General features: G+C 33.1%; 3 protein-coding genes across 3 annotated transcripts; all 3 read left to right on the plus strand.

Annotated features, from left to right (window-relative positions):
* Positions 1-6,617: 6,617 nt before the first annotated feature.
* On the plus strand, positions 6,618-8,576 carry LOC25502102 (protein ROH1). Its single transcript, XM_013591646.3, has 2 exons — positions 6,618-7,314; positions 7,585-8,576. Exons 1-2 carry the CDS (start codon positions 6,761-6,763, stop codon positions 8,207-8,209), a joined length of 1,179 nt encoding a protein of 392 aa, XP_013447100.1. The 5' UTR covers positions 6,618-6,760; the 3' UTR covers positions 8,210-8,576.
* A 5,730-nt stretch (positions 8,577-14,306) lies between these two features.
* Positions 14,307-19,287, plus strand: LOC25502104 (monodehydroascorbate reductase, chloroplastic/mitochondrial). Its single transcript, NM_001422413.1, has 17 exons — positions 14,307-14,319; positions 14,429-14,597; positions 14,675-14,774; positions 14,877-14,954; positions 15,068-15,139; positions 15,735-15,853; positions 15,942-16,026; positions 16,379-16,468; positions 17,109-17,210; positions 17,361-17,456; positions 17,619-17,699; positions 17,883-17,954; positions 18,085-18,179; positions 18,293-18,381; positions 18,484-18,546; positions 18,686-18,726; positions 18,951-19,287. The coding sequence occupies exons 1-17, from the start codon at positions 14,307-14,309 to the stop codon at positions 19,074-19,076; spliced, it is 1,491 nt and encodes a 496-aa protein (NP_001409342.1). The 3' UTR covers positions 19,077-19,287.
* Positions 19,288-21,223: 1,936 nt separating this feature from the next.
* Positions 21,224-22,806, plus strand: LOC25502105 (heavy metal-associated isoprenylated plant protein 39). Its single transcript, NM_001422412.1, has 3 exons — positions 21,224-21,380; positions 21,792-21,867; positions 22,343-22,806. The coding sequence occupies exons 1-3, from the start codon at positions 21,375-21,377 to the stop codon at positions 22,642-22,644; spliced, it is 384 nt and encodes a 127-aa protein (NP_001409341.1). The 5' UTR covers positions 21,224-21,374; the 3' UTR covers positions 22,645-22,806.
* The last annotated feature ends 4,423 nt before the right edge of the window (positions 22,807-27,229 follow it).

The raw sequence follows: 27,229 nt of genomic DNA on the forward strand, positions 1-27,229 counted from the left end.
CTTGGTTACGGGAAGAGATTGGGGCTTTGGGTAGAATTAGGCGGGAGACTTTTTCTTGTAACTCATTGACATCTCTTTTGTAACGTTACTCATCATATAGTGAAACAGAGGGCTGCTCTCTCCCCCAGACTAGGTCAATTTGGACCGAACTAGGTCAACAAATTCTTTTGTGTTCTCTCTTCCTTTTCTCTCGCTGTTGTTTTCTACTTCTGGCTTGTGTTTATAATTGTTCCATAAACTTTGTTTTGATTGCTTGATTATCTCTTGCTCCACACATCAAGTTTGTTATTGGTGTGGTTTTTCATCGAACTCGCAACAATTGGCGCCCACCGCGGGGCAAGGGTCAAAGGATAATTAAGTATCATGGGTTCAAAGTGGGATATTGAGAAGTTTACCGGAGATAACGATTTTGAGTTATGGAAGGTAAAGATGGAAGCGGTGTTAATACAACAAAAGTGTGAGAAAGCTTTGAAGGGTGAAGGTTCGTTACCGGTCACCATGTCACGAGCGGAGAGATGGTGGACAAGGCCAGGAGTGTCATTGTCTTGTGCCTCAGGAAAAAAGATTTGAGAGAAGCAACAAAGGAAACAACCGCGACATCGATGTGGTCAAAGTTCAAATATTTGTATATGACAAAGTCTTTGACTCATCGGCAAGTCCTAAAGCAACAACTTTACTCATTTGAGATGGTAAAGTCAAAGGCTATCATGGAGCTACTTGTGGAGTTCAACAAAATCATTGGTGATTTGGAGAACATTGAGGTGCATCTTGAGGATGTGACTGCTCTGATGGTGTGGTTTGTTTGGAGGATGATGAAGGTGATGTGTCTCACCTTGAGAGTGATGCCTAGTGGAGCGGTGATCGTCTGGAGAGACGTTAAACACTCAACATCAGCCTGGAGAGGCGGTGGTAAGAATACTCATGATCAGTTTGGAGAGGCGGAGGCAACAATACTCATGATCTACCTGTTGAGGTGGAGTTTCAAGGTTGAAGACATAGTGAGATGTGCACATTTGCTAGTTGAGGTAGAGTACGCTCATCTTGAGGTGGAGTTGAACACACCGGTAATGGTACGGCTATGGAGGACCTTGGATGCTATGCTCTATGGTGAGCAAGGGATTTCTTCATGAAGACGGAAGGCATTCCGGAGGTTGAAGAATGTATAGCACGGCTTGCGGGATTACCCTAAAAAAAGGCCAAGGGTAATTTGATGCAAGGAGACCTTCAAGGAAGCGGGAGATGTCCTGTGTTGAAGATGTTATGGTGAATGCTTGTGGAACTACCTAAAATACCTAGCGTAGTTAGACTTCAAGGACCTTCGAGAAGGCGGAAGACATTCTGAGGACTGAAGGGGTTGAGGTGTATACTTGTGGATTACTCTAAAATCCAAGGATGATTGGGCACAAGTAGATCTTCAAGGAAGCGGGATATGTCTCGTATTGAAGAGGTTATGGTATAGTCTTGTAGAACTACCTGAAATTTCTAGCGTAGTTGGACTACAAACATCTTCGAGAAGGCGGAAGACATTCCGATGGCTGAAGAGGTTAGGGTGTAAACTTGTGAAGCTACTTGGTGTAGTGGGAAGCAAGGGAAAGAGCAACAATGGTTGTTGATGTTAAATTGACATCATCACTAATTTAGAGTCAAGGTGGAGAATGTTGTAGTATGACTCAAAATTTGATGGATGGAGAATATTGTTGCTAAAAATATAAAAGATTTGTTTCGAATATATTTTATACTGAAAATATATTTATGGACAATAAATATATTTTTGTACCGTATGAAGAACGATTTGATGCAAATATATTTTGAAAGGGAATATTATATTTTTATGCAAATATTCTTTCATTGAAGGAAAAAAAAAAACGTATCTTCAGTGTGGTATTCGTTCCAAATTTATGAGTTATACTTTTACTATAAATATAGACCTTGAATCAAAGTAAAAATTGAGATAGAGGGGCTGAAACAAGGGTTTAGAATGACAACAACAAAATTAGGGTTTGTATAGAGTTTGTCTCTTGGGAACAAACACTAGGGTTTGAAGGTTGATTCACCTTGGGAAACACCATTAGGATTGAGTCTCTTGGTTACGGGAAGAGATTGGAGCTTTAGGTAGAATTAGGTGGGAGAATTTTTCTTGTAACTCATTGACATCTCTTTTGTAACGTTACTCATCATATAGTGAAACAGAGGGCTGCTCTCTCCCCCATACTAGGTCAATTTGGACCGAACTGGGTCAACAAATTCTTTTCTGTTCTCTCTTCCATTTCTCTCGCTGTTGTTTTATACTTTTGGCTTGTGTTTATAATTGTTCCATACACTTTTGTTTTGGTTGTTTGATTATCCCTTGCTCCACCAAGTTTGTTATTTGTGTGATTTTTCATGGAATTCGCAACAAGTCTTGTTAACGAGTGTCCCCGAGGCATTCTTTAAGCAATCCAAAATAAGAAATTATTCCTTAAGAAAGTCAGATGTTTCAATTTTCAATGTATTGATTACACAAATTTTCACAAAATTTTACTATTTATAACCCTTAAAGAGTGCCCCGGGGGCACTCGTTAACATTTCCCTTTCTTATTTTTTAAATCCTTGAAGAGTACCCGAGACACTCGTTAATAAGACATTTTTTTATTTATATTTTTCATCAATTTAAAGTAGGTTAAACTGCACTTTCGCCCTCGAGTTTTAAAATGTTGCGATTTTGGCTCAGTATTATAAAAATGACAATTTTTCCCCTTTTGTCCTAAAATTATTGAGAATACGCCACGTGTCCCAAGACAGGTGCCATAATCACAACTTTTTGAGATGATAAGGGGTCAAAAAATCATATTTCCCTTATGTTAGAGAGTCAAAAGAGTATATTTTCTTAATCGCAACATTTTAAAACTCAGGAGGCGAAAAATGCAAATTTAACCTTTAAAGTAATTATGTCGTCGCCTGGTCGATACTTAAGCAATTTTTTTAAGGAACTTAAGCAGTTATTACCAAGACTTCTGTTAATCAATTGTTTTTTGTCTAAAGGAAAATACCAAGGGGGTGTATTGGATTGAGATTTTAAAAGACTGTTTTGATAGAAATTTTTTTGAAGATTTTAAAAGACTTTGTTGGATTGTATTAATTTTGTGGGATTTTAAAAGACTTTTTTTGAAAGACTTTTTACAATCAAGATTTTAATGGATTCATGATATAGATTTTAAAGGATTTTAATGGATTTTTAAGATTTTAAAAGGGTCAATAAATTTAAAGATAAAGTACAGACCAAAAAATCTCAAAAACAAAAGTACAGTTATAAATCAACCGGAAAAAAAAACATTGAATCAATGAGTGTAATATTTCTTCAAAAAAAAGACTATTAGATAATATACTACTAGCAGGTTGATTGATCTTAAAAATTCTGGACATATGATATCAAAATAAATAGACCTAAAAATAAGTTATGTTAGTTTATTGATTATAATAATTTGATTGGAAAAATGCATGTTACAGGTAGAAAAATGCAAGTAGAAAAATTATTATAATACCAATGAACGTAAAGTTGTGATTTTTATAATAATTTGATATATAGGTAGATGGTAAATTAACCACAAGATTATTCAGTACATTCTTTTTTTTAATGAACGTAAAAGTTATGTTAAGAAAAATGCAAGTTAGAGGCATGATGATTTCGACAATAAGTTTGTCAAACAACATATATAACCTGCGATTGTTACAATAGAACAGAAAAGAATTTGGAAGAAACGTAAAAAAAAAAAAAAAAATGAATTTGGAAGAGTATTACAAAATCTCAAGGCTATGTGTGGGAGATAGAAAAGTCTCAAGGCTAGGTGTGAGATTGTTAGTAGGTACATTTTACACTAAACAATCTCATAAAATCCATTACTCACAACAATCCATTAAAATCCGTAGAGTTTTGAATACTAGTAGACAATTTTTAAGTTATGCAAAATCTCAATTGAATACCACTGGATTTCATTGGACTCATTAAAAAATCTTGAAAATCCTAATTGAATACCACAACAATGTTATACATTCCTTAAAAATCTTGATTGAATACCACAAGACTTTTATAAAACAAAAAAAATCTTTTAAAATCTTTTGAAATCTCAATCCAATACACCCCACTAAATCTCGCAAAGCTTGGCTTCACGAAATCTTCCCGAGCGAGTGTCTTGAATCTTGATTAAAATTTAAAGAAAAGAGCATTGCTATTGACCGTGACAAAGTTTATCTTGAATGTATCACGAACATGTTTCAACCAAATAGAATTCTTGTTGGCCAGAAATCAAAGTAAACAATAGATATAAGGCTTAATACTCTTTTGGTCCCTTAACTTATTTTTTGGTTTTGTTTTGGTCCTTTAACTATTAAAAGTTTCGTTTTAGTCCCTTAACTTACTTTTTGGTTTCGTTTTGGTCTCTTAACAATTAAAAGTTTTGTTTTGGTCCTTTAACTTAATTTTTGGTTTCGTTTTGGTCCCTTAACTCTTTCTCCGTCAACCACTTTGGTCCTTTATGTTAGGATGAATGTATTAGAGTTAAGGGACCAAAATGAAACCAAAAAATAAGTTAAGGGACTAAAACGAAACCAAAAAATAAGTTAAGGGACCAAAACGAAACTTTCAATAGTTAAGGGACCAAAAGAAAACCCAAAAATAAGTTATGGGACCGAAACAAAACTTTTAATAGTTAAGAAACCAAAACGAAACCAAAAAATAAGTTAAGGGACCAAAAGAGTAATTAAGCCTAGATATAATTTAGAAAAGGTATCAAGCAATCATACGGTCGGAAAATTTTCGTGAAAATATCCTTCGTTACAACTATCATTTCCCATTGTTTTATTTTGAGCAATGCAAGATTAATGCAACTCATTCGTAGTAAAGAGTGCATAATACACCCTCCGGCCGCTATTATAAGCAAAAAAACTACATTTTAGATTAATTTATTAAATGATGTACGTGGTTTATAATAAAGACCACATACATTATTTAATGAATGAATCTAAAATATAGTTTTTTGCTTATAATAGTGACCGGATGGTGTAGTTGATACAATGAAAAAGATGGAGTTAAGGTGTGATAAGAAAGCTCTTATCATTGATGTTGTTACATCTTAGAGCAATATCTTGCAAATTGATATGATGTTCTTGTGTGCAGTGGCAGAGCCCTTCATGGACTGGCCCATCCGAAAAAATTAAAAAATCAACTATTATAGGTTTATTTTGCAAGATTTTATACAATTTTGTGTCGGTTTTATGATTTGGTTTATCCAAATTCCTGCAAAGTGGTGTAGTGATCCACCCGAAAATTTAAATAATTCAATTATAGGTCTATTTTGCGAGATTTTATACAATTTTATGTCGGTTTTAGGTTTCGGTTGATTCAAATTCCCGCAAATTGGTGTAGTAGCCCACCCGAAAAATTTAAATAATTCAATTATAGGTCTAATTTGCGAGACTTTAAATAATTTTTCAATAGTTAATTTTAGTGGTCCACCCTGACATTTTTTTCTAGCTCTGCCACTGCTTGTGTGGTGCAATGCTATCACACTAAGAATAATAACAACAACAACGAAATTTATGGTTCTTAAAAAAAATATAGTCGCTTTCTTAAAAAAAAAAAATATCTCCGTCGCTAAATATGAGATTGTTTTGGAAAAATCACAAGAATTAACAAAAGTTGATATTTGTATTAAAATTGTTTGTGATGACTATTATTTTTACAATTTTATCCTTTAAGAGATATAGCTAATTTATGTTTTCAACATGCTATATGTAGGTAAAGAAATAATTAATGTAGTTTTATTTTGACCTTACATATATTATGCATTGTCTATACCAACTAGGTTAAGCTCACGAGGACAAATAATTAATGTAGTTAAAAATATTAAAAGGGTCTTATAAAAGTTTTAAAAAAAAAATCTCAAAATGATTTTATAATTAGAGACGGAGATAATATATTTTATAACCATCAATTAGAGATAAGTGCACCCGTGCAATGCACACGGACCTGAATTTGATGTTGTAGCAAATTCACACGGTTTGTCGCAGTAGCAAATCTCGACCATCAATTTATGATATGACGGTTCTAAATTCACATCTCGGATTTCAACAATTTTACATAGTATCAGATCTTGACCATTCATTTCGGATCGGACGGTAGAGAACAACTACTGCATCCACGCAATAAATGCGTTATATCCAAATCCAATGCACACGGAGTAGTTTTTTTTGTGGTGGAGAATCTCAAACTTTGCATATATTATGCATTGTAACATCTGAACTAAGCTGAGAAGGACCACACGGAGTAGTTTATAACAAAGGAAGAGTATCTTCTTAATTAAAAATATATCTGGAGGTGAAAGATATATATGGCTACAAAAAATTGTGCGCGTTCCTTCTGTCTACGTATCTGTTACATCAATTCAAACTTTACATAAATAGTTTTTTCAGATATATTCTTTAATAATTGTTCAGCCAAAGAGGCAGGAATGAAGTTGACTATGGGAAAATGAGAGGATAGAAGTGAGTGAATAAATCAACAACGTAAATAGAAAAGAAAGAAACGGTCTGGTCTTAGACAACGCCTTACCTTAAATCTCGCGCGTATATATAGATATAATAACTTCCAAAACTGACGGCAACGCTTTATCTTTTACAAACCTTTCTTTCAATTTGGTCTAATCACTTTAGACCCTTTCTTTTCTTTCTCTTTTCATTTCTCAATTCTCATTTTCATTTTCATTTTCTCAAACTCAACAAAATTATGCCTCCAACTACAGAGAACCAACAAAGCTCATTTTTGGGCAGAATAAGCATTCGTAGAAACCAAGTTATGTCAATGGATGGTAGCAATGATCAAGAGCAAGAAGACCTTGAACTTTTCCAAAAACACGTCGGTGATAGATTCTCTGATCTATTATCTTCCACAACGGAGGATCCTTCCAGCGACGCTCTTCTTTCAATTGGCTGGATTCGAAAACTTCTCGATGAGCTTCTTTGTTGTGAAGCCGAATTTAAAGCTGTTGTTATGATGGGTCGTGATCCTGCTCAAATCTGCAAGCCACCTCTTGATAGACTTCTCCCTGATCTCCTTGATCGTGTTGTTAAAGCACTTGATGTTTGCAATGCTGTTACTCTTGGCATTGATGCCGTCAGGAATCTCCAGAGGCTCGCTGAGATCGCTGTCGCGGCTCTTGAACCAAGGCCTATGGGTGATGGTCAGGTCCGAAGGGCGAAAAAGGCATTGAATTCTCTTGTCACCGCGATGATGCATGAAGACAAAGAATGTGGAAGTTCCAAAGGAACAGAGAGAAGCAGGTATGTAATTGAGAACCATGGTAGAATCCAATTTAGAAAATTTAATTTAATTAAGAGAATGATTGATTATTTGAAATTGATAGAAATTCTAAAAGTTTATTGCAATATGATATACTATATCGCAACAATACCTAAACGAACAAATTCATTAGTATAACAAGTGTAATTAATCGTTACAAGTAATAATTCGTAGATTGGGGGTGTACTGAATCCTTACAAGTAATAATTATTGGTAGAATGGTTTTAACAAACTCTAACTATATATAATAGGTCCTTTGGAAGAAGAGGAAATGCTGGGAAGGATCGCGGTGGTGGAAGTTTCCGATCTCTGTCATGGACAATGGCGAGAAATTGGTCTGCTGCAAAACAAATCCACGCCATGTCTTCAAATTTGGCTGCACCACGCGGCGCTGAAGCAACTGGCTTGGCTTCGCCACTATACATAATGAGTACTATATTGGTTTTTGTTATGTGGACTCTTGCGGCAGCAATTCCTTGTCAAGAGAGGAATGGGCTAGGTAGTCATCTACCATTCCCAAGGCAATTGGCTTGGGCACAACCTATGATTGGTTTGCAAGATAAGATTGCAGAGGAATGGAAGAAGAAAGAGAAGAAAGGCACTGTTGGATTGTTGGAAGAGATGCAGAAGATGGAAAAGGTGGGACAGTGGCTTATTGATTTTGCTGAGTCTTTTCAATTTCCTGGTGAAACAGAACGTTTGGATGAGGTGAAGGTACATGTGGAGGAATTGGCTGATATTTGTAGGAAGATGGATGAAGGATTGGAACCTTTGCAGTTACAGATTAGAGAGGTTTTTCACAGGCTTGTTAGGACCAGGACTGAGTTTCTTCATGTTTTGGACCAAGCTGGGAAATTATCTGCACCTACTGTGTAGACTTGAAATAATTTTCTTTTACTTTTTTTTTTAATTTTTTTTTTACCTCTTTTTTGACTGGATCTTTTCCAGCTAGATCTTGAAAGTGAAGGTTTTGGCCCATTTGCTGGGTTAATTTTTATTTTATTGAGGTACAGTAAGCATGGTGACCTAATCTTCATTTGTTAATGGGTTGTCTTCATTATTAATTGATATATGTATGTAATGGCTCATCTTAGCCTACAATGTACATCTACATACCTATAGGTTTTCATATGTTTTAATTTTTCTTTTGAGGTGATAGAGGATGACTCAACTGCACTCACTAAACCTGTGGTGACTTGCCTAGTTGTTTAATTTAATATATGAATGAACTCTTATTTCTGAATTTTCCATTTCTTTTTTCAATTTTACAAAGTCTCTGCATGTTGTGAATACTATAATCCAATTATTCTTTTTGCTACTGCAAAAGAGTAAATGAGCACAGCAATGAATTCGGATTCCGTGCATGCAGTTCCGGCATTCACACAGTCAATCATACAAGTAGTCTTTGTATTGAGATTGGATGATGCAGACTTCAAACATATTTGGTTGTTTTTAAAAACTAAAAAGCCTAGTTTAAAATATGCACAATCTAATCTCGATTCAACGATCACCAATGTGGTTAACCATGTGAATGTGGGAAACCTACGACCACAAGGAATTCGAATTCGTAAGCGAATCTGAATTTCAGAACAAAAGAGGAAATATGTATTGCCTCAGAAACACCATGCCCTATCCATCCCTACAGTAGGAGAATCCAACAACACCAACAATCAGAAAAAATGACTTCTAGGTACCCATCTTTGTTAAGTAATTCACACAATGGTTCCCTTCTCGGGGAGCATGGACCAAATTAGAATTCTTAATCTCTCAGTCTCAGCAACATATTTCTGTATATTAGATTTTTTGTTCAACACTGTGATAAGTTTGAGGACTTGTTGCAATATAAATAAATAAATTTATAGACATTGAAGAGTCTAATTCAATTATAACTTTCTTGTACCCTTTTCTTTTCCAAACCAAAGTGATATTATAAAGAATAGCAAGTTATGCCTACATATTAGAAACAATCTCGCAAGAGCTTGAGAAGCCTACCCACTCTTCAAACTAATTTCTTATTAAACTTTCAAAGTCAGCCTTATCAAGTTTCCCAAAGAAATTGTCATCTACATTAATGGTTATTTGGTATTGCCCTTAGAAGGAGACCACTTCACAAAACAAACAGACAAAAGTCTTCTGATTAGATCATGGCAAGAGTGAATTTGGTCAATGATTAGACAAGTTCTATTCTATATACTGGTTTCTCAATTTCAACAACTACTGTGTATGGAGGCCATGTATTTTTCAGAAGACTACTGTAGGGTTTTCTTAATAATTTTTTAGAAGTCCATGTAATATTATAATTTATTTGTCATAAAAAGTAGGATTTTCGAGGAAATAGTCAATTTCCCCTGAAAATGTAGGTTTCGTCAATTACCTCTCTAAAATTAACAAAACTTTAATTACCTTTCTGAAATTGCATAACGTTAATCAATTTACCCCCTCCGTCAAATTTTTTTGTTAACTGTTTACAGTTATGATCAAATACCCCCCTGAAATTTTGCACTTATGTGCAAAATGCCCCCTAAATTTGAAAATTTATATTTTTTTTATCCTTGACTCAAAAGATATTAAAAGCAAACAATTAACAATTATTGATCATATAAATCTTTATGGAATGTATGTTTATGCAGCTATTGGTCATATAAATCTTTATGGAATGTATGTTACTCTCATGTGTTTTAAATATATACATATATAGAAGACCTTTTTTTACACAAGTTGGTAATTATGTTAGAGTATGTAGTCATAAAGTATACAAGTCTTTGATAATTGTGTGTCCATAAAAAAAATTCATACGTTAATATCTACTGAAGGAAGAAGAAACAAGACTTAGGTTTGTGAATTTGCAACTTAATTAATGATATAATTTTTATAATGCAGGAAATGTCATATCTATTAGCTGCAACATGTTAAATAGATTATGTCATAGACCTTCTCCATGAAGCCGATAGATTACATTGTACTACAAAGTTATGTGATAGATATCAATTTTCTGCTACTATGGCATTCTTGTCTTGGTTTATTTCAACAGCTTGATATCTTTTTAATATTTGGTTTTTAGTTTTACCTTCTTTGTAAAAAAATTATCTTGCTCCTTGTTGATAAATATGAAATATGAATGAAAAGGCTGCACATGACAAAACCATGATTTCTTTGGCATATATTCATACATTTTCTTGTGAATAGAATTTTTATGACAATAGGTACAATATACTACTTGAAGAACTAAATGTATGATTTTTGGTAAGAAAAAAAATCTAAATTTTTAAGTTTACGGGGCATTTTATACATAAGTGCAAAATTTCAGGGGGATATTTGATCATAATCGTAAACAGTTAACATAAAAATTTGACGGAGGGGTAAATTGATTAACGTTATGCAATTTCAGGGGGTAATTGAAGTTTTGTTAATTTTAAGAAATAATTAAAGAAACTTACAATTTCAGGGGAGAAATTGACTATTTCCTCGATTTTTATTTATATGACAACAAGGCTAGATGTGCAAGTCATTATCTGCCCATTATTTTAATCACTTTTAAAATAAATTACTCATCCATATTTAACTCAGAAAAATCAGAACCGAAAATTGTTTATCCACACGTGAATAAAGAATTAAGACTGTTTTGCTAAAAAAAAGTAAGATTGTCGAATCAATATGTTACACTACGCACAATCATTGACCCTCAGCCATATTCTTCGCGAGGGCAATGTTTGTGTTGATATTACCATTTCCGCAAATTGAGTTTTAACTATCCAAGTTTACGTTTTTAGGTATCAAAATCGTGTTAATTCGGAGGTAAACTCAGTTTCTGATAAAATCGAAAGGTTTGACAAATTTGATCGTATTAACACTCGGTAAACTCGACCGAGCTTACGAGTTTACATCTACAAAAAAAATCGGCCCTTTTTTTTCAAAACCCAATTCCTTTTCTACAAGCCCAAAGATTGAAAAGTTTACTCAATATTTACCTTTATAGTAACACGTTGTTCTTGAGATGAAAGGTTTCTTTTTCTTTCTTCTCTAAGTTCTCAAATCATGAACAGGGGAGCACATACCAGTTAGGGTTGCGATTCCGACAATGAAATTCAGATTTCGACGCCAGTTAGTTTTATTAACAACTTTAGGAACTTGTGAAACTTGCTTTTTTAGATGGTTTTATGGATGACTTAAGTTTATAGACTTATGAAACTTATGATTTTGTGCATTAATTTTTGTAATTTGATGCTAAGTTAAACACAACATTTTATTATGGTAGTTTGGTATAATTTGCCGTAGTAATTAGGTCATATTTTGCACTATTGACCTATTTACAATATTATATTAGGTTATACATGTCATGCATATAATAAATTTTATATAATTTAAATTTTTTGTAAACTCGTACGAGTTCTCGAGTCGAGTTTACCTAAGCAAAACGAGTTGAGGTAAACTCTCGAGTTGTAAAACCTTGATTACCATGATTATTTTATGGTTCATAAACCGGCTCCGTGCTTATCATCAACCTTATTAGTCGACTTTGTTGGTGTCTCTTTCATTAGAACTAAATTTTGTATTTCTTTTTTTAATTTGTGAATTTTTATTAACTTTTATATTATGAAATTTAAGTCATAATTTTTTTTTGTATAGATTAGATCAATAGTTATGCGGTCCGACCAATGATTCGTTGGTCTAACCACTGACCCAATATCTTGATCAAGTCAACTACCGGTCTGGATTTTAAAACATTGTGTGGATCGATTAATTCACTTGGTGTTTTTACTAAAACTTCTGCTTTGAGCAATTTTTTCATAAACAAATTATTTTATTAAAATGATTAATGGGTTGCAAGTGTAAATCGGTTCTGCACTAACATCCAATGAAAAACTTCTATTTTTCTATTACATTACATACCATACATTTGAAACTACACTTACAAAAATAGAGTATTAAAATGACTAGAGGTGATAATAGATAACTTTTATTAAATTGCTTTTATCTAAAAACAAATAAACCTCATGAAGACCTCTCATCTCCATCAAAATTCCTCATTTTATTATGATAAAATTATTATTAATTTTAAAATTCTATATTTAAAATTTTAGGGGTTAAACATGCATCGGTGGTCACATTTGTTTGGTCAACAATTGGTTGGTTTACGATGGAGAAAGTTGCTCAATAAACACCTCAATTTTACCATTTTTATGTGTAAAATTGGAACAAGTTGTATCTTTCAACTTACTTTTTCCAGCCAAATGAACAATTTTGAGATGCCTGTTGAACAACCGTCTATGTTGGATAACATGGGTTTTAATGGGCATGGTGTGTGTATATTTTTTTTGTTGGAAAATTGCTCTTCTCACTTTTGGTTTTGCCTGTTTCCTTAATTCAGCGTGACTTAACTCACACGCTCGACATTTTTCAGTGTCAGTTAACTCACACTAACACTTTTAAAATCGGTTCAATTGATCTTAGAAGTGTCTGCAGGGGTTAATTCATGCTGAAAATGCCGAGCGTACGTTAACTCACGTTGAATTTAAGGGAATGAAGAATTTCATAAGTGAGAAGAGCAATTTTCTATTTGTTGTGGTCCTTAGTAGAGCTGTCAAAACGGGCCGGACCGTATGGGCCGGCACGTGTAGCCCGAATAAATATAGGGCTTGGGCCTAAAATATTGAGCCCGAATTTTAATAGGGCTTTTTAGCCCGACCCTTAAAAGTCCGGTACCCGTTAGGGCTAGCCCGAATGGGCCGCGGGTAGCCCGCATAACAAAAAAAATTATATAAATTATATATATTTTTCAAATAATTATTTACTTAGTTGATTATCGAAGTAAAAAACAAAAGTGAAAATTCAATGAATTAACACAAATATAAATGTAATATAAAATTATATTTATTCATTTCGTTATTTATAGTTTTAAAGATCGAATATATAAATATCTATAACCATAACATATCTAATTTATTTAAAATCATTTTCCTCGTCGTTTTAGTTTACGACGTTTGTACGAAAATGTTTACAATTTACTTCTGTGCTAGACATTATTTAAACATATTAAAAATATTATTTATAAAAAAATTATAGCAGTGTTTTATAGTACTTTTTTAAAATAAAAAAATATATAATTTTTAATACGGGCCGGCCCGTTTAGCCCGCGGCCCGTGTAGGGCCGGGCTCGGATAGTATATTTCAAGCCCGTTTTGTCAACCGGGCTTTTTGGCCCGGCGCCCACTAGGGCCGGCCCGTTTAGGGCGGAGCCGCCCGTTTTGACAGCTCTAGTCCTTAGGGGTTGGATCTTCCATAAAGAATCTGGGCTGGATTTCAGCAATGGGTTGGGCCCAAGTAGCATTTCATTGCATGAAATCCATTTGAAAATTGCTTTTCTTACATCAAAAGTTCCTAAACACCCATCGAAATGAAGCAAATATCCCGACCGTTGAGTAAACCGGCAGCAGTTAACTATCACACTAGGTCAGCTACACTTAGCTACTGCTGAGTCAGAGCATCAATTGTGATTTTGCGTGTTTTAGTTGAAAAATCAAAACAAATCGAGACTTAGTCAAAATTTTACAAAACTTTACAGCGAACTCTATAAAAATACATATAGAGAGTTAACTGCTGCCGGTTTATTCAGTGGTAGCTAACTAGCACCGGTCTACGGTATTTGCATCATTTGAATGTCTGTTTAGGAAACTTTTGATATGAGAAAAGCAATTTCCAATCCATTTAGTTTCAATCTTTTTTTTTTTTTTTTTTTTTTTGAAGAAAGAAGGACACGACGATACCTCCCTCCGATGGAGAAAATGCAACAAAACTCCAATCTCATTTTTATTGGAACTGGAATTCGGACTCCATTCATTGTCCCTTCGACCTCTTCCAGAGCCAGTGCCACCTTAACACCGACTCTTCAAAATAATTAAATCATCTCTATTAATTAATTTTCTTAATTATATTAATATAATACAGTTTTATCTATAAACGCATCCATCCATCCATGCCTTCTTCAGGTTCGTCTATCATCATCTACTATACCATAGAATAGAATTGGAAGTATTTGATTGCAGTGTCATTTTCAATAACCATTTTCATTTTCATTTTCATGATTGTGTAAAACAGTTCGCAGATTAACAATGGCAGCTATAACTAACTCATTATCACTCAAACACACACTTTCTATCGGTTCTCCCCAAACAAATCTTCTTACTCGAACTCGTCCTTCATCAACTTCACTCTCATTCAGAACCTTTCATAGATGTTACGCCTCTTACGCAAATGAAAATCGCGAGTAACACTTCAACTCTTTCAATCTTCATTAATCGATTCTCAATCATTCGATTATGTTTTTTAATCGCTTATTTGTAGGTATGTGATCGTTGGCGGTGGAAACGCGGCGGGATACGCTGCTCGCACTTTCGTCGAGCACGGCGTTGCCGATGGTCGTCTTTGTATTGTTACTAAAGAGGTGCTTTATTGTTTATTTCCTTCAGCAAGAACATGATCAATTTTTTTTTGTGTTTATATTTATGATTATGATTATATTTTTATGCTGAATTGATGAAAATAGGGAGTTGCACCTTACGAGCGTCCTGCTTTAACCAAAGCTTACTTGTTCCCTCCGGATAAGAAGCCGGCACGTCTTCCTGTAAGAATGTTATGGTGAATTGTTTATTGATTACTCAAATGATAACTGTTTTGTAATCAGTTATGCTCATATTCTCTTATATTTACTGGATTTATGTAATGCTTTTTATTTAGGGGTTTCATACTTGTGTTGGATCCGGTGGAGAAAGGCAAACTCCGGAGTGGTATAAAGAGAAAGGGATTGAGGTACTCTATTTTATGCCGTTAGAATTGACTTATTTATTTGAGTTTATCTACTGTATAAGCACCTGCGAGACTGTTTGAGAGAACTTATGAAAATTGAAAACAGTTTATGACATAAGTTCTCTAGGATAGCTTGTAAAAACAGCTAACAACTTATATGAAAATAGTTCAAGTTTATTTATCATTTATTATAGGAATAGTTTACATAAATAAGCACTTATATGATCAATGTGTATGCTATAAGCGCTTAATTAAGATGTTTATGTAAGCAAGGCCTTAGTTACATATTTCCTCTGTTACATAGCAAAGAGAATAAAAATAAATAATAAAAAGTTGAAATTTTTATTTCTAGTCTTGTTGTTGTGTTAACCATTAAGTGTGAATGTGAGTGTGATACAGTGGACACTAGATTGTTTGAAAGGGAATGATGAAACTGAAAACTCACATTCTTAGCTATTACGAAACGGAGACATTTTATCGTAGGAGACTCTTAGTATAGTGTAACTGAGTAAGGAAGGAGACAAGTCTCATACTTTTCAGTTCTCATCCATTGAAGTTATTGTAATGCTGAATTCTACACTGTTGGTTTTGATTGCAGATGTTGTATGAAGATCCAGTAGAAAACATTGATACTGAAAAGCAAACTTTGACAACAAGTTCCGGAAAGCTTCTTAAGTATGGATCACTTATTATCGCTACAGGATGTACAGCCTCAAGGTACTTGTCTATTTACCCCAGTTCACCTTCTGTTGTTTGCTTAAAAATTGGTGCAGGAAATCCAATTCATCTTCTATCTTGTTATTAGGTTTCCAGATAAAATTGGTGGAAACCTACCTGGTGTTCACTATGTTCGGGATGTTGCAGATGCTGATGCGCTGGTTTCATCGTTGGTAATCTCTTACTCCTCTCTAACATGACTTATTGTTCCAATGATTTTATTGATATTTACATTTATGATGGGAAATTTATTGCAGTCTTCACAATCATTTGATATATGGCCATACAAATAATATCTGTGTTAGTATTTAATCTTTTCAACGCTTTTCATATGGGTATGTTGTTATATGTGACATTTCTGCTCAGACATTCTTTAATGTAAATTAAGAGAAGTTTCAAATTCTGTATATTTCATGCTAAAGTTACTTCCAAGAACCACATTGTTTCTTTTATAGCCAAAAATTAAGTTGGACATAAAGTTTGCTCATTATGATTTTTTTCTTCTGTTTGTTTTTTTATTTCCAGGAAAAAACAAAAAAGGTTGTAGTAGTTGGAGGTGGTTATATAGGAATGGAGATTGCAGCTGCAGCTGTTGCTTGGAAACTCGATACAACAGTATGTGTTTTTCCTACATTTTTTATATTGTAAACACGTTTTAGTATTGGTCCATTCTTTCAAAAGTAAGCACTCTTTAAAATGTGATTTATTTATCAGGTAACTGAATCCACTTTTTAGAAAATGAACTAATAATAGTGGGCTGCTAATATTCATCTTTTAAAATATACAATTTTCTTGCTCAAAATACAAATTTCTTGGTCTTACCTCCATTTTTCCTATTAATGTCCTATGCCTAAAAAAGATTTTCAATTTGTTTCACTGCCTAAAGGTTTGATAATTATTATATTTTGTTTTCTCCTAATTGCTGAATAGTGAAGTATTAAGTACGCTACAATGCCACATTAAGTCTTTCTAGTCACTGATTTTGTCGATTTGTCTGCACTAGATTAGGATACAGCTCTACAAAGGACCCTGACCATTATCATGCTTTTGCCTTTTAGCCTCATTTTTCCTCTAATTTATGGTTTCAAACATTGTTAAGTAAGTGACGGGAGTTAAACCCATGCATGGATGCTTTGACAATCCATAATCCCATACATATGCTGTCATTAAATTCATACCTATACATTAAAATTGATTGTTGTTTTCTGAAGGTTTTGATCTACTGACTCATAAATATGTTCCTGTAAAAAAATAGATCATATTTCCTGAAGATCACCTTTTACAAAGATTGTTCACTCCTTCTCTTGCACGAAGATATGAAGAACTCTACCAAAAGAATGGTGTCAAAATATTGAAGGTATTTCCTCCATCCCTGTTCTTCAATCTTTCTTTTCCACGTTGTAACTAGTAAGTACTAAGTAGTAATGAGTATCTTTGATATTGTGTGCAACCATTCTATTCTTAGTCCCTCCTTTCCTCTATTTAATTTGAACATTATATTCATCAGGGTGCCTCCATTAAAAGTTTGGAAGCTAGTTCTAATGGTAACGGAGGTGTAGCTTCTGTGAAACTTGGAGATGGATCTATTGTTGAAGCAGATACGGTATATTTCGTTTTCCATTTCCTTTAATATGTGGCTGGAACTACGTTTTGAAAATTTAACTTTTATAATACTCAAATTATTGGATAAAGCATAGATGTGTTGTGTCTTCATTAGAGAAGAAGGGGTCAATGGATGGAAAATTACTCTCTTTCTAATTTTCAGGTAATTATAGGCATTGGAGCGAAGCCTGCTGTGGGTCCCTTTGAGAGGGTGGGTTTGAATACTGATGTTGGTGGTATACAGGTGAGGCCAGTGGATAACCAAATATTTCGCATAATGTTCAAGATTAGGAATTGAATTTGAGCTTTATCTACATTCTACAGCAATTTAGAGGGTAGTTAATTGAACACGTTAGTATTGTTCTTTGTTTAGTTTGTTTGTGAAATGTTGATTATCAATTTTTGGAGACCGTGTTTCCTTTGTTAGGTTGATGGTCTGTTCCGGACAAGCATTCCTGGAATATTTGCCGTTGGTGATGTAGCCGCTTTCCCTTTGAAGGTATACTATTATTGAATTGAATTGTCTCAATTCATTCTTGATCTGACATTTTTGTTTCTGGAAAACTAGGCAGATCTTTGAACTCAGCTCATTCTTGATCTAATATCTGTCTTTCTTAAAAATTGGACAGATCTACAGCCGGATTTCTCGAGTGGAACATGTAGATCATGCTCGCAGATCGGCACAGCATTGTGTGAAAGCATTACTCAGTGCACAAACTAACACGTATATTGGATCACATTTCCTGCAACTTGGAATTAGTTTTTATTTTTTTTATTTTTTTTATTTTTATTTTTTTGTCCCTGTCAATGTTGCTGAATTTCATTGGTGATTTTCAGGTATGATTATCTTCCATACTTCTACTCAAGGGTTTTTGAATATGAAGGAAGCCCTAGAAAAGTATGGTGGCAGTTTTTTGGAGACAACGGTAATTATTTATTCAAAATAATTATCATTTACTGACCTTTCATTTCAGTATTTTCTTTCTATTTTCACCCCTTGTTCCTCATACTAATTTTTCTATGAACAGTTGGAGAAACGGTTGAAATTGGAAACTTTGATCCTAAAATAGCTACTTTTTGGATTGAATCTGGTAAGGATTGTTTGTCCTTACTTTTGTATAGATGTCTGGACTATCTCTGAGCTTGAGGGGAGATGTTCGTTTATATTTGTGAGTGCATGCACCATGCTTGATCCTGGTTATTTACTAATAGTGTGCTATTGCCACACAGGTAAGCTTAAGGGAGTTCTTGTTGAAAGTGGGAGCCCTGAGGTAATTTCCACTATTTTTCTAGTGTAGTAGATAATAGAATTAGATATGTTCGTTTGAAGTTCGTCGTTACTTGTTAATATTATTAATAACCAGGCTCTGTCATCTCATAGTTCTATAGATTTGCACTTATAAATCTATAAATCAAATAAATTATACAGTATTCTGAATTAGTTCTATGCTTAACTTATCAATCCTGAGAGCTGTTTTTTGAATATGTGTATCAGGAATTTCAGCTCCTGCCTGAACTTGCCAGAAGACAGCCTCCGATTGATAAAGCCAAACTTCAAAACGCAACCTCAGTGGAGGAGGCCCTAGACATTGCTCGGGAATCCTTGCAAGCCGCTGTTTAGAACAGATTTCAGTCAGATCATCCTGTAATTTATCTTTTTTAATAAGAAATCCTGTAATTTATCTTTCAAGACTAAAGATCACCCGTGATTATCTGTCATCATCCCACTAGGATTGCTTGCCCCTTAGGAGAGGGAATAAATTTTCTGGTATTTACATTTTTGTTACGCGGCATTATGTAGTATTATGTAAGAAAGGTTTTCAATAAAAAAATGAGTAGTGTCTTTTATATTACTATATTATATTATCAATACAAAAGAAAAAATGACACCATGGATTTTTTGATCTAGCGCCATCTGGCGTCTATGCGCTTTCTGATTAGTTTAATTAATAAACCCATGGTATCATTGTATGTGCTTGTATTTGTTATCTTTCATATGATTTATATTCTTGATTAACGACGTCTGAAAGGAAATTATGTTTGTTATTTGGACATTTAATTTGTTATTATCTGCATAACAACTAATTGCGGCTGACATAAATGGTTAGACATTCCGTTCATACCAATTGTGAATTGGAATTCCATAATTGGTAGGTTATACGAAAATTTTGTTGTAAATTCTTAATCTTAATTGGATGGTTCTCTCTCATCTTTCATGAGGATCTGTTACCCTTAATCTTAATTTTTTTTATCAAACAGTTTCGCGTATAATAGATTGATCTAATGCTTGTTTATAACTAGGGGTGAAAATATGGCAGACCATTTGACAAAAGTTTATACTTTAGTCTAAATCATACTAGATAAGACTTTTTTTTTTAAATAAATAAGGTAAAGTTAAAGGAAAAGGATCTAGTTAATAATAAATGCAGCACAAATTTGGATCTAATTATGGTTTTTTTTTTTTTTTTTTTTACATTTTCATATAGTCGATCTTATTTAATGGATAAGACTTGGTTGTTGTTGTACATTTTATCTGACATTTATCAAAATAGAAGTTAATTAGTATGTATTGTTAGACCGACACATGTGTGGCCATTAAGCTCGTCAAAATATTTGAGTATTCCATAGTTACTCACATAATTATATTTGAGACAGATATAAATAAATATTATGAGAGGTTGTTACTCACAAAATATAAATAAATAACCTCATCAAAATATTATGAGACAGATATAAATAAATATTTTTCAAATGTCAAATAATTGCATGCTAAGTTTTGAAGGGTTTTAGAGAGAAAGACTTTGAAGAGCCTAAATTATATTTTGATATATATATTTGATATTTTTTTTTTAAAAATTAAAGAACAACATGATAAATGATTATATAATACTTGAATCACATAAAATTTATTTTTAAAAATATTTTATAGTGTCTTTAATTTTATTTTTTAAAGTAAGTCCTCCATCTTTCTTGAAATTTAACCCGTAAACAAAGCCTAATGGAAGAACTTTGTAAAAGATTTTCTCTTTGTAAGTAAAAAGAGAAGGGTTTGACGTTTGAATTTTGGAAAGTTGAAAGTAATATGTTACTTGAACATCAAATAAAAACATCATATATAAAACCGTTACAATTTGCACACATCTAAAAAATTACATAAAGTTTAAATAACACCGTATTTGACATCAAAATTTAAATGTCAAAATATAGATATTTTTCAATTGGAATACACATGAAATTATTCATATCCAACCATCCAAATTGTTAGACCAAAGAAACAAACAAACAAAGAAATGAAAAGTATTTGCTTGGGCAAGGGCAGTTGTTGAACTGGTTCCTTGTTGTGTACGCTCATAAGTCATAACAACTAATTAACTAAGAAGGCACTCGTTTGACTTGTTTTGGAGTATTCTAAACGTTCTTGTGACTCTGTTTTTCAAGTTCGGGTATGCTTCATTTAGATTAAGCTCAATTTACTCCATTTAGGATTTTGATGTAAGATATGTGACAAAAAAATATCTAACAGTTGAGATTTTAAATTAAAAAACAATAAAAGGTTGTTGCGATATGAGAGAAGAAGGAAACATGATTTGTTTGTTATTATTATGTATTTTTATTAAACAAATATTTGTTTTTAAATTTAAAATCTCAACCGTTAAATATTTTGTTTGTCACATGTCTTGCATCCAAACCCTAAATAGAGTAAATTGAACTTAACCTAAATGGAGCATACCCAAACTCCTGTTTTTCTACATATTCTCCCAACACGAAATTGCATTCCATCTTTCTCTGCTCCTTCTACACTTCTAAACATTCAATCCTCCTCCTCATCCCTCTCTTAATTTTCCTTTTCACACCTCCTTCCTAAAATTAAATATCAACACTTGACTACTGATCTTCAAAACTTTGGACTCAAGTGAAAATGAAGGTGAGATTTCTTGCTCTAATTTAAAGGTCACTTTCCTAAGCAATCACGCCTCTTTCTTCCTCTTAATTTCCTGTTTGTTTCATATCAATTCTAATAAACATGGTCATTCAAGTATTCAATATTTCTTTCATTAGATTAAGATAAGATATTTATATTCACCACCTTACTCGGTTTTATTTTCTTTTTCAGTCTCTAAGATGAGTTTATGCTTCTCTCTTTGGCTCCCAACATTAGTTAAACTATTATAGTTGGTGCATCTCAAGCTAGTTGAGATCATTTTCATTAAAATGAAATCTAATTGATTGTTTTGTCAAGACTACATCTTTTGTTATTTTTCTATGCCTGATTAAACTCTGATTTTGTTTAATAATAATGATTTCAATACTTAGGAACTTTTTTTTGTTCTTGTAGAAAATAGTGGTGAAGTTGGACTTGCATGATGACAAAGCAAAGCAGAAAGCTATGAAATCGGTTTCTAGCCTTTCAGGTACTCACTAGTCACTACCCTTTTAGTGATATTAAATTAGCATGTCCTTTTAGTACAAATTCCATTAAAACATTTTAAAACTCAATATACATGCAGACATATGAACTTATATTTTAATGAACAAAAATTAAAATCATAATCTCTTGAGTGCAAACCAACAATGATTTCATTTTCCAGAGTAAATATACAATTGGACGTTTTATTTTGTAGCTACTCACAGTAATGAACCTATGTTAACTAAATGGACGGCCAGCATATATTTATTTATTAATTATTTGGTCATGTGCACTTATTTAACCATGGAGTGATGTTATTTGAACTTTAAATTTTTTGGGACAATGCGGGTATAAACAAGCAAAATACGATGTAGTTGTCCCATTAGTGTTCATTTATGTATAAAAATACATCCAAAACATGTCTCAATCGGACATATACAGTGTTGAACAAACAAAATAATTAATGGCTTTGAATGCAGGCATTGATTCTATCGCCATGGACATGAAGGAAAAGAAGCTGACAGTGGTGGGTGACATAGACCCTGTTGATGTTGTGAGCAAATTGAGAAAAACTTGGCACACAGAAATTTTAACGGTTGGGCCGGCAAAAGAGCCGGAGAAGAAAAAGGATGACGGCAAAAAAGATGATAATAAGAAGAAAGATCCAAATGAACAAATTGCTGAGCTTATTAAGCAATACAAAGGATACAATCCCTACATGACTCAATACTATCATGTTCAGAGTGTAGAAGAGAACCCAAATGCTTGTGTTATCTGTTGACTCATCATGCCTTGATTGAGAAAGCATAGAATAGAAGATTTGGATTTAATGCGGTTAGAAATTCACGGACTCACGCTATTAGAAGCATCAGTGGTCATTGGATCGAAATTGGACGATTCAAAGCTCAATGCATATTTTGATTTTTAAAAATTAAATAAAAGCTTGGAATTAAGACCGTGTGATCTCAGTCTAATGATAAGTGATGTCTCTGTCTACGTGAATGTGTGGATTGTTAATTGCAGAAAATATAAATCCATAGTTGAATTGGTGAGCTCAATGGAATTGGACATGAACAAAAAGTCAAGAATGTTTGCGTGTAAATTAAGAATTTGGCTGATATACTAATATTATTATTAGATTGAGATGTCATGAGGATTAAAATAGGCTATGAAGGTTTTGAGTGAATAAATTGATGTGTACACATCCAGGACTTGTTCATTGTGTCATTTAAACCTGTGTTATCATACTTGTCAACTTGGTGATTTTGTAATACTATTTCTAATGAGAAACTCAGTTGTGGTACTTCTTGCAAAAGTTATTACTTGTATTATTTTTTTAATCCATAGTCTAAAGACATGCTAGATCCTTAGTTGTCTTGGAGTTGTATATACTGTGGATGACCGTAGCATTTGTAATGATCTTATTGGGATAAGTTTGAATTGATGCAGACAAGGTTATGACGTTAATGAATGAAAACAAAATGGTGATGTTCTTGTCACAAAAAAAGGATCATTATTTTAGGGAGATTGAAATGTTTACTCGTGGTATAAAATTTGCTTGCTAATGCTAAACCAGGTGCTGATGGCGACCTTTAAATACCATTGTCAATTGGCATAATATTATATCAGAGGTTGCTTGTAATTTGGAAGAAACCACTGTGATTAATTAGACTAGTGGTAAGAGGTTTGGCTATTGATACTATAAATCATAGGTTCAAATTTTATGTTTACTCTTGTTGTTCCTTGTAGTTTGTAAGTAAAAAACTTGGTAGTTTCGAAGCATGTGTTTCTATAGTAGAAAATGTAAATCAATTGCAACAATGTTATGTATGATTTTTAACCATAAAAAAATCAGTGATGATTATAATCGAAAATAATTGTTTATAAGAGAGAGAGACCATTATATTTAAAGAGAGAAACAACCCTACAATTTGTATCTCTGAATCTAATTGTCTTTATAAGTTCTAGAGTATTCAAACACATTTTTTTAATGATATGACAAGTTTAATTAATGAGGAGTGATATTTGAATAACCATTTTATATAACTTTTGGTGATAATTTTTTTTTCTCTCTTTACATTGATTAAAAACAATGGAGAGAGAAAAATGAAGAGAGAGAATAAGAGGATAATGTGAGTATGAGAGAGAAAGTTGTTAAAAAATTGTCAAAAAATGATTGTACAAATATCATTTCTCATATGTGTTGCTAGTGAAAAAAAATACACATGCATTTAACTTCATTTCATTACATATTTGTAAAATTATTTTAAGAATAATATTACTTAAGTGACATAATAGTATATATTTGGGTTCATGTAACAACATTTTCCTCAGGAGTATTAAAACCATTAACTTGCAGCAATATTATCTATTTCAAGAATCAATTTACACAAGTAATATTTGAGTTCAATTATAAATTCTCAATAAAACTTGACAAAAAAATTGTCATGTAAATTCAACTTAAACCATCCACAATGATGGGTGCTTCATCTATTTAACACCATATTAAATAGGCACCATCATTGTGGAGTAAAATATATGGGTGGCTATAGAGAATGGTGGCTATGGAAGCACCCTCTCTCTTCTTATTTTTCATGGGTTCCATTTAATAAATTTTAATAGAATAAATAAATTTTGTTGAAGTGTAATGATATAAAGTTATTTGTAGGATCTATTTAATAATTTCTTTTGAGATGCTGAGTTGCATAAAATGAGTGTTTATTAAGTATTACCGTAAAATAAGTGATGTGGATATATGAAATTAATTTAAGCATCCGGATTAAGGGTGCTCTGTTGTGGATAGTCTTAGCCCCTGTTTGGTTTCCCGGTGGATTGTCCAAAACGTGCGTCTCATCATATACGCCGTGCGTTTCACATGTTTGGGTCGCACTTAGCCGACTCGCGTTTCTCTTTGAACTCGCGATTCAGGTGAAGTTGGTATCTGTAGCTTTTTAATTTGGACAATCGATTCTCTTTTCCATAACATGGGTGTTGGCTTTTTTGCCCTTCCAATTTTCATAAAAGATCCCCCTTTCCACAACAGCATGCATGTTTCTTGATTGTGTGATTTGTAGGTGATAAACTTCAATTTCAATTTGATGAGAGAACATTATGGAAAGAGAGATGAAATAATTGAAAATTAGTTCTGTAAAATTAGATAATCTGCTATTAAAATTGGTTGCAATTCAATGTGTTGTGTATAAAGGAAACAGAGCTGTAACTGTATGTGGTGTACACAAAGCAGCAAGAGGGGATGGTGGATTGTGTGGTTAATGATGCGGTGGCTGCATATGAGTAAGGCACAAATACTTGAGTAGTGACGATGAGGTGATTGTGGGCACAGGAACCATCAAATAGGACTCTTCAATGTCAATTTCTAATATGTCAAGAAAATCTACAAATAAATGTTGAGACCCATTTTAGTCACTTACACACCTAAAATCAATTTTGATTTAAACTATTCAAACAACATATTTTATATAAATCACTTTTGTTAGGGAGGTATCCAAATATAAATCTATTTTTGTTCAATTCACTTCTAACTAAAATCAATTCTACAAAATTAATTCAATCAAAATCAATTTTAATCACCGTATAACCAAACACACACTTAGTTAATGGCCGCAATAACGTTGAATTTGACATTCAATAGTTTGTGTTCGAATTTTAAATATCACACTCTTCATTATTTAAAGATGTGTTAATCTAACCATTATGTTATTTGAAAGATTTTTTTTTTTTTTGTCAATATCAATTAGCACAAGAGGAATGCTACCCACAGTCTCTCATACACTCTCCCTTCACCACTCGCTCAACTATTTGCCCACGTCATCATGTTTTTTAAATCCTCTATCTGTTAACCGATTGGGCATGTTTAGAAAATTTTAACACCTTTTTAATTATTATTTTTTCCTCAGATCTGGAACGATGAACTCCCAAATCTTGTTAAACAAAAAATTCTCACGCACAACAGTACCCTAAAATCTAGACTTTTTCATTTTTCTCACACTCAAAGAATCACATGAAAGTGAAACACCCAAACTCGTTGGAAACAAAGAAAACAGAACCATTCCAACAAATTCAGTAGTGGGAGGACCCTAATTATCAAGACATAATTCCACGGAGTGATATCGAGGCCTTCCTCAAACAACAAACCGAGGAGTCTATTATATTCTCAATAGAAGCTTCAATTTTACGGTCCTCAAAAGTTTCTTTTCTTCTTCTTCTCACGTGCAAACCGCCATAAATTAAATAGAATCTAAATCCATGGATGTCAATCACAACATTGATGGTGGTGCAACTAGGGATGCATCTCGTCGAAGCTGATGAAGAAACGTTTCAGATGGCACAAAGAACAATGGTATAGACTGACTTTAATTATTTGCCGGTTACCGGTTAATGGGTTTTGAAAGGAGACTGACGTGGACCAATGAAAAAAAAAGTAATAAATAGAGAGTGTTTGAGAGACTGTAGATAGCATTCCTCATTAGCACAATGGCCGATTTTTATAAAACCAAAGGACAGCCAGTTGTCATTTTCAATGTTAAATTGCACTCCACATTTACATATTATGATATTGGCATGCTTCGATTTATGTAGTAGATAAATATGACCTTGGTCCCGTGGCTTGGCCCCCATATTAAAGAAGGCTCGCCAAACTAACCAAATTTTTGTGCGTATATGTATAAAGTTAAAACGTGAACTTTTATTTGGTGCCGCAGATGTACTACTACACTTCGTAGTTCCATAAATCTTCAAAAATGTATTTATAGTTATTTACAGACTCAATGAATATGCTTAGTCCCCTTAAGCATGTAGTCAACTACCGGCGCATATGAAAAAATTCAGTTGGAAGGAAGAACCCATCTTGTGCGTTCATAAATTCTCCGACATAGATTAGTCGTCATTAATCGACGATGAAAATTTCGTATCAATATCATGATCACGGAAAAAGAAATATGCTTAGTGTAAACTTTTGTACATATAATCAATTTTAATCGTAATAAAAATTATTTGGCTTTAATCATAACCATTTTAAAAATCAAATGTATGACTGATTGTGATTTGTTGACGTGCTTAAAACTAAACTCACTATTTATATTTATCTATCACGTTACGACAGTATTACTACCTAATAATGAACCATAAGCATTACTATTAGTTTTAGTACGTGTTATGATAACCATCCGAAGCAAGACAATTTTTTATTATGGATCATATAATCATAGGTGATGTAATTCTGAAAATGTCATCCATCCATATTATAATTAGCACGGATTTGATATATTAACCCAGTAAATATCATATTAAGAATTGGCAATTTTCTTAATGCAAAAAATACTTTCTTAACATCATTCATACATGCT

This window comes from Medicago truncatula, chromosome 8 (assembly GCF_003473485.1).
Source record: "Medicago truncatula cultivar Jemalong A17 chromosome 8, MtrunA17r5.0-ANR, whole genome shotgun sequence".
In the NCBI taxonomy this organism is placed as follows: domain Eukaryota; kingdom Viridiplantae; phylum Streptophyta; class Magnoliopsida; order Fabales; family Fabaceae; genus Medicago; species Medicago truncatula.

What these genes read in the sequence shown, in the direction of transcription:
- LOC25502102 (XM_013591646.3), top strand. Translation starts at nt 6,761, where the DNA reads ATGCCTCCAACTACAGAGAACCAACAAAGCTCATTTTTGGGCAGAATA. An exon ending in AAAGGAACAGAGAGAAGCAG is followed by an intron (nt 7,315 to 7,584) that starts GTATGTAATTGA and finishes TATATATAATAG; the next exon opens with GTCCTTTGGAAGAAGAGGAA.
- LOC25502104 (NM_001422413.1), top strand. An exon ending in TACGCAAATGAAAATCGCGA is followed by an intron (nt 14,598 to 14,674) that starts GTAACACTTCAA and finishes GCTTATTTGTAG; the next exon opens with GTATGTGATCGTTGGCGGTG. An exon ending in CTGATGTTGGTGGTATACAG is followed by an intron (nt 17,700 to 17,882) that starts GTGAGGCCAGTG and finishes TTCCTTTGTTAG; the next exon opens with GTTGATGGTCTGTTCCGGAC.
- LOC25502105 (NM_001422412.1), top strand. An exon ending in ATCGGTTTCTAGCCTTTCAG is followed by an intron (nt 21,868 to 22,342) that starts GTACTCACTAGT and finishes CTTTGAATGCAG; the next exon opens with GCATTGATTCTATCGCCATG.